Here is an 8,227-nt window from a genome sequence, read left to right as displayed (position 1 = left end):
TTTCCAATACTTGCCAATTTCTGACATCCTCTTTCTCTACAATCAGTATGCTCATCTGATTACAAAGACTCCAGATCAACTCATTGCTTATGAAACTCTGAAGAGTCACATTCAGGCTTTAATCAGATATTATGAGTTTAATGATTTCCAAATTGGTCTAGAAAGGAGAACAAGAAGAATCAATCTCACGAGACCAAATCAGAGAGCAGGAGGATATGAATTGAATTCTTATCAGATTGGAGATCCAATAGAAGAATTGGATGGATTTGTTTTCATCAACAGCTTCAGAGGAAAAATCTTTGTCCGTGCATCTGATTTTCCCAAGTATTCAGATGGCACTTTGAAATATTGTTTATTCTTCCTCAGAGCCATACATGATAATCCTGATCCTTGTGAAAATGAAAACATCCAGACTCAGAGAGAAAGAAACATAAGACGGATCCAAAAGACCATTGATATGCGTCAAAGGGTTAGAGATCTTATTGCTGCCAGAACAATTAGACCAAGAGAAGGAATTATTCATACTGAGACAGGTTCATGGGTTCTTTGGAATCCAAGTCATGAACGAGGTCCTCATAATATTCCTCCAGTTAACTTTCAAGACAACATCAGATTGCCCGATGAACGTCCAGAAGGTGCTAACTGCATTTCATTCCTAAGAGGTATTGGAATGACTCTTGGAATAGTTACAAGAAAAGAGCTTTCTGGAGTTCTATGAATGATAAGCCATCAACATCAAAAGCAGCTCAAGATTACAAGAAAAGAAAGAACAAGAAAAGACGAGCAGAGAAAAGAAGGAGGAGAAACGAGAGGAACCAATGAAAGACAACCAAGAACTAAGGGGGAGAATGTTAGAAATTCAAAATAGTGCTTAGTTGTATTTCTTTACATTGGTAATTTGTATGTTTAATATAAGGTTGAGGGGGAGCTTATGTATTTTACTTAGAGTATAAATACCCCCTTAACCTTTTGTAACCTGTTGTCACATTTTGCCAATAACATTTTCCAAGCTTTCCACACACACATATCTTCTCTCTCAATACACACACTAACACACACACATTCACCATTGTTATACACCTTACTTTCGCACCCGAATGATTTCTAGTATATTACAATTGACAAAACCTAAATAGGTTCCCTTTTGAGTAAAAATGTTTTTGTTTTTATTTTTTTATTTTTTTTATGTATTTTTTCTTTTTCCAAGTAGTTTCTTACCAATCTGAATAGGGAATCAAGTATGCATTTAGGGGATGATCTAAGACACATCTATTATTTACATAAAGCAGAAAATATGGACAAGAATTTTATGCCATGCTAAGATAATGTTGAAGCGTAGAAGATGTACCAAAAAAAGAACCTCTGGAATCAAATCATCAACTCACACAAGTTCTTTTAGAGAAAGCAACTTGACCGGTAATATTTTCGTCAATATTTGATACCATACCGTTAGGTCTTCTGACCAGTAGACATGAATAGACACGAAGTGTCTTGTGTGAAATAGGTACCAGTTTGAGCAAATTGTAATGTATAGAAGTAAGTGTTTGCTGAAATGTAACTATTGGATGCTCTATGTGAATCTGTCAAAGTTTGAATGTTCAGTTGAAACCAATGTTTTGTTTTTGGTTTGAACTAATGAAGATGTATTCTTGTATACTTGACCAAGGTTTTTATTAACCTGATCAGAATCATTGGTATACAACAATAACCAAAAAATAAAGACAGAAAATACAATGAACAGTTTGTTTAAAGCAATACGAGTTACCGTTCTTGAATGGAACTAAACAAATCTTCAAACGACTTTTTAGGAGCATCTGTTCGTGCAACTATTTCCACAACTTTGTAAGAAGATTGCTGATGAAGCAGTGCCTCAACAGCCACTTCTGCTACCTGGTCTCTTGAAATTGACCCTTCGAAGAGTGTATCCTATAGACGACACGAACAATGAGGTACTTCTGTTTAAGTTTGACCCTTTTGGTCAAATGGATCAAAATTGGGATGCAAGGTTGATAACTTGATATGTAACATTGTACCATTTGAATTGAGTTATAGTTTCATGTCATTGACTCATTTCCAATATGTAAACAAATCGGCTTGACCAAAAAGTTAAAGTGTTCCAATGAATATAAATTTAATACCTCTGACTCCATGACAATGCTCCCATTCGGTGGGTCATTTTTCAACCCTCCGGGCCTCACAATCGTGTAATTGATACCAGATTTCCGTATGTATTGCTCGGCTTGAAGTTTTGCCATCAAAACTAGTCCAAAAGCGTTCAAAACTATATAAGCTGGATTAAGCAACTGGCCCATTGCAGCACCGTTAACCAATATGGAACTAACGAAGATAAATCTACTCACACCAACCTTCCGACATGCATCAACTAGGTTGATTGTACCATAATAATCAACCTTAAACACAAAATAGTTGATATATTGACATCTTTATATTCCAATGGGGACATATTCAATGCTGAAAAGATGAACACATGAAAAAAAAGTTACCTTCCAAGGAGCCAATACGTCCAGTGAATACTGAAAACCGGTAGCGCATATGACAGCAACTGAATCATCTCCAATGGCATCGGCCAACTTCTCGAAACCTTCAGTTACATCTGCTTTCACCTAAAAGTAGATATGTAACATTTAAAAAGTGCTTATGCTATAAGAGGTAATATGAATCAGAGTGTTAACCACAACAAAGAGTTTTGCAGGATATACTGACACATACTGCTTATCTAAAATCTTCAGTCTTCACAAGTATATATGATCATTCCTGGTTAATGTACTCTAAATAGTGAGATAATGAGAATAACATTGCCTCGATTAAAATGCGCAAACGGGCGTAACCGCGACTTTGAAACCGAATAACTACAAAACCAAAAATAGCTGACGAACATTTTAAAATGTTCAATTATTACAGCTTACCTTTTAGTTGAATGACAGTTTTGCCTTTAACTGCTTCATTAATGTTTCTTTAAGTATTCTAATAATATTTTCAATTAGGAATTGTACAGTGCACTTAATCGATTAGCGCATACATAGGGGGCCCTTCCATATTCTCATTCTCTCTTATGTTTCCTTCAACGTGCTATGAATAATCAGCAGATTTGAACAATACGAGCAAAAGAACACAATTTAATGACACAAAACTGAAATTGAATGATTAAAGAGTGCTGGAATTCGAGCTCCAGAGACTCCATAGAGTTCACGACTCAATTACAATACCAATGACTAAGCACGTAGGCTGCAAGCCTGTATTAATAAACACACCCTAACTTGGCTGTCAATAAATGCTAAAAATAACAAAGTAAAATTAAAAGACCGACACTTACCCTCATAGTTCCGGATGGGCCTTTTCTTCTTCTTCCGACTATAAACCTGGCCCAAATGGCTACCAGTAGCATGATCCATATCATTACCCCGCCAAGAAGAATTACCTTGTCCGCAACGTGGAAAGCTGGAAATTGCTCTATAACCTGGTCATATTTTCCCAAGTAGCTTCCTCCACGGGCAATCCTTCCCATGACAGCCGCACTTCCTTGTTACTAGCCTTCCCTCGCATCCCAAGTACTTCAGCTGGCTGAACAACACCCACTGTCTCAATTTCTGTTGGGAAACATGTTCCAACGTCACTTCCCCAACCAACTTTTTTAATTGGGATACATGAAATACATTACGAATAGTCGACCCTCTAGGCAACTTCAAACGATATGCTACCCACTTAATTTTTCTAATACTTCAAATTTCAGGCCAATGTCTGATTCACGCGGTGAGCTACCGATGTCTGCGATATGGCCCTAACTTTCAATAAACCAGGTCACATACCTCAAAAATAACATCCCAACATTTGGCGTCAGCATGAGCTTTCGTAATCGGTTGGGCTTGCGAAAAATGAACTTCTAATTGCTCTAAGACCCAATCCCTCTAAAGTAAATACTTATCAACATCAAAGGTATAAACATTACCGAAATCATAATGTAGTAAACTACGAGGATCACAACCGGACATAACCTTAAAAAAAGTTACACCAATAGTTGAATGGTAAGAGGTATTGTACCAGTGGTTGTTAAAAATCATTTCTAATAAACCATGCAAACTTAATCACACTGCAAAATAAACACCAGAGCTGCTGTAGAAAATCAGGTTGCACTGCGGAAGCAATAAAGAAGAAAATAAAGCTCACGAGAATATGACGTGGTATCTCACACGAACCAATCCACGGCTGCAACTAGGGAATTTTATCAAGCTCAGTACAACCGAAAATTACAAATACAATGACCAGTATATATAGCTAAAAGATTAGGGTTTAAAACTTGGTGAACAAGAGAACCTAATAAGGCCCCGTAAATAGATAACATTAAGCCTATACAAGTCTAGGGATAAAATAATAGTGCTAAAGTTACACGACTGATCAGATCGTCCATCTTGTTCTCAAGAAACTAAGCATACAAGGGAGTTTTCAAAAGGGTAAATGTCCAAACGCATGGTTTTAAAAGGCGATAGGTGCACAAAAGCGACTTGTTCCATTTCCGAAAAAGCTTTTTGTATGCGAGGCGCAGACTTAGGAAAAGATTTATAAATAAATATATCATATAGTATTTATAACACAAAATACCAAAACACCATCATTAAGAGCCTCATTTAAGTCCGGCTTTGATCAAATTTGGACTTTTGGAGTTTGAAAAGAAACACCCAAAAGATTGTTAGTCTCATTGAGAAAGAGAAAAGAAAAGATCAATCTTGTTAAGAAAGAAACGGTAAGGAAAAAAAAGTTACTCATTAAGGAAAAAATTATTTGTTGTTTACAAAAATCTCGCGCTTTTTAGCGCCCGGGCTTAATCCAAAAGCTCAAAAAGAACTCTGCGCCTTGAGTATCAAAAAGCTCTAAGGCTTGTGCCTAGCGCTTAGGTGCCGCTTTTTAAAACCAAGTCCAAACCAGTAGATAAATTCAATGGATTAAATATTAATAGTCTCAACTGTTTCATGCTCAAGAAGGCACTTTCAATTGGTAAAGGTCACTAAGTTTAGTATCCACGTATTGTTGTGAAAAAGGTGGATTTAGTGTGCTAATAGTGTGATGATGATGATGATGATGATGATGATGATGATGATGATGATGATGTGGTAGTGTTATTAGCTCATCCATGCACTTATATCAAACAATTTTTTAAAGTGTATAATTATGCCAATGAGCTTTAGCGCAATTGGCATGGGGAAATGAAAAGATGTATTTAAGACCATAGGTCTAGAGTTCAAATCTGATCCAAGACAGGTTTTACCGCATTGGGCTTTCAGGCGGCAGGTTTTTCCAGAAATGGCGCTATGGCTACCAAGTACTCTCTGTCAGTAGTATGCTATGGGGTGCCTTACGCCATTGGGTAACCTAGGTAGCCGGACAAATAATCTTTGTTAAAGTAACTCCCAATGCCGTCTTCCACGGGTTTTGGGTCCCAATACCGTCTTCGATGGTGTATGAGGGAGATTGATATGTAGATAGCCTTACCCCTACCAAGAATAGAGAAGATGCTTCCAGGTTATACCAAAGGTAGAAAAGGACCTCCAGCCTTGTTGGGCATGAGGATCGAACCCATGACCTCTGTATCTAGAGGCAAAGGCTCCAACCATTGATTGGACAATAATCTTTGTTGGAGATTGGAAAAAATGTTTATCATAGTCTTTGGACATAATAAATGACTAAAGCGGAAAGTTATATTAGGACGCACTGCAATAATAAATTTGTAACCTCAATCCTAAGCACCCATAAGATAAGAATAATAATGTATATATTTGATAAATAATGTTTATAAAAACTTACAAACTGAAGATCTTCAGTCTGATTAGCAAAGATTGTTTTAGCCTTGTCGGCATCACGCATACCGGCTTTAACCGCAAAGCCCTTAGCCAGTAGCTGCTCAACAATTCTCTTACCAGTTTTACCAGTGGCTCCAGCTACAAATATCTTCTTCTTTTCAGCTGTAATTTCCATCTGACCAACAAACAAAACACATTATGACCCATCAGCATAATTCTTATTATTAGCGATTCTATCTTTCTGGGTAATCAACTAAACACATAAGTGTGTAAATTTCTTTTTTAAAACATGTATAATTCTTATGGAGGTAGCATAAATTACTAATTACCGTGGTTGATTTGATGGTTTGGAGGAATGATTTAGAAGCGGTAGTGGTGAAAGTTTGAAAGAAAGAATTCGTTAGAGGGGATAAAGTGGCCATTGCCAGTCAGCCACATATATTTTTACCGCTTGTTGAGAATTGGGGTATTTCTTGGCGTGAGACGGTTGCCAATCTGCCATCATTTACTGATTTCGGTACGAAATGTTCCAAAAATCATTAAAATAAAACATTAGAATCTTTAAAGTTAATTTGAATTTTAAGGAGTATTTTAGTTTATAGTTTATTGGTTCACTAGATTATTATCCCGCATATTACGCGGGATAAATATATTAAGCGTTTACAATAATAAAATTAATAGTTATAAAAAAATATGTTGAAATTTATTGATATTATTACTCGAAAAAAGTGTTTTGTATCGATCTTTTTACGACGCTTAGTATGATATGTATGTTATATCTTTGTATGATATGATGATAATGTAAACTTAAGTATAGATAATCATGTTGAAAATATATTAGGAAAATGGTTTTTGTTATAGATTTTTAATAAGATAATTTTGCTATATTTATGATAATGTAAAATTACAAATAGTTTTTTTTTAATAGAAAGTTACTTTTATTCACAACAGCCCTTAACTACCACCAAATCAGTGGAGGGGCTAACTATACAACAACAAAATTACAATATATTGAATTTACACCAATTTTTATACTACAATAAGCCTATTGCTTTAATTTTTTGAAAAATCTTCTCGATATTAAGCTTTTCATTAGCAAGCCTGGTGCCCTGTTTGATTGAAAAATCTTCTCCATATTAATCTTTTTATTAGCGAACCTCTTCTCGTTTATTATTTTAATAATGGTGAAAAATATGTAGTTGAGTATTTTAAGATTTTAAATTGTTTACAATTAGGGAAACTTTTATAATTTGACAAAACTTTGATGTAATTTTCAGTCAACATTGATAAAAATGATACATAATAAAAAATTTTGTAACACCTCAAAGATTTTTAAGGTAAAAGAAATTAACCCCTTTTTATAGTTTTGGTATTAAATTAATTTCCTAGTATTTTATTTTTGATTTTGGGGTTAATTTGGTTGGAACTTTAGCGGATAGCGGGTATTTTAATACCAAGAAACTAGATGGGACGTGGCATCTCCAAAGAGTGCCAACCCTCCTTTTCTTTTGAGTCACCTCCCATTACATTATTTTCTTCTTCTCCTTCATTTTCATGCATTCTCTCTAACTTTTCTAAAATCAAGCCTCATTCCCTCTAATTCAAGAATAAAAATCATAATAATCATCACCATCAGTTTTTATCAAGCAAGATTGAAAAGCTAGGGTTTGTGGGTTGTGTGGTGGTGGCCGAAAATTTCAAAGAAGAAAGGGGAAAAGAGGATTTTCAATTTAAGTTTTGAATTAGCTCATTTAATCTTGAGGTATTGAATTCCCTTAATTTAGTTTTTATCTTTCTGTTGAAATTAGGGTTCATGGATGAACCAAATTGGGGCTTTTTGCTAGAAAATGAATTATGGTTAATTTTCTCCAATTCCTTAGTTAACCTAGTTGTCATTGAGTTATATGATGTGTTTGATTATGAAATTGATAAGTTCATGTGATGAATTGAGTTTGTAAGAAAAGATGAATATTACTAGTTATTGAGATGTGAATGAAAATGGTAGGTTGAACTACCTAATGTTATAGTTAAAGATGAAAGTAACTTAATGACAAATGGGTTGGGTTTTGGGTTTAGGAAAGGCTAGTGATTGAGAAGGGCTAGGTTGAACTAGTCAAGTTGTGAATGTAAGCTTATGCATTTATGATATGATTATAGGTTGAAGCTTGCTTGTGCTTATTCGTTTTAGCATTGTTGTCCTTTTGCGGAGGAGGTGAGTATATTTGCATACCCTTATGTTTACGTTGGGTCAATTACCATGAGATGTGAATGTTCCAACCATGGTAATTGATTTGGCATAAAGCCCATGTGGGGCATTGTTTATGAGGCCTAAGAACCTCCGGGGCCTAAGAATCCCGATAGTTGATGTGATATGAGGCCTAAGAACCTCCGGGGCCTAAGAATCCTGATAGATG

At 35.4% G+C, this 8,227-nt stretch overlaps 1 protein-coding gene across 2 annotated transcripts; it reads right to left on the bottom strand.

The window, feature by feature from the left end:
• Nucleotides 1-1,581: 1,581 nt before the first annotated feature.
• LOC122582935 (uncharacterized protein At2g34460, chloroplastic) lies at nt 1,582-6,276 on the bottom strand. 2 transcript variants are annotated; one of them, XM_043755365.1, is made up of 5 exons: nt 6,143-6,276; nt 5,818-5,988; nt 2,505-2,624; nt 2,139-2,411; nt 1,582-1,926 (listed from the first exon to the last, which is right to left on the bottom strand). In XM_043755365.1, the coding sequence occupies exons 1-5, from the start codon at nt 6,233-6,235 to the stop codon at nt 1,762-1,764; spliced, it is 822 nt and encodes a 273-aa protein (XP_043611300.1). In that variant the 5' UTR covers nt 6,236-6,276; the 3' UTR covers nt 1,582-1,761. The 2 variants fall into 2 exon arrangements, with proteins under 2 accessions (XP_043611300.1, XP_043611301.1); XM_043755366.1 differs by lacking the exons at nt 5,818-5,988; nt 6,143-6,276 and adding an exon at nt 3,335-3,582.
• Nucleotides 6,277-8,227: the final 1,951 nt, after the last annotated feature.

This window comes from Erigeron canadensis, chromosome 9, assembly GCF_010389155.1.
Source record: "Erigeron canadensis isolate Cc75 chromosome 9, C_canadensis_v1, whole genome shotgun sequence".
NCBI classification, from domain to species: Eukaryota; Viridiplantae; Streptophyta; class Magnoliopsida; order Asterales; family Asteraceae; genus Erigeron; species Erigeron canadensis.
Note: the sequence above shows the minus strand (reverse complement) of the source record. Positions and strands in the feature narration are given on the sequence as shown.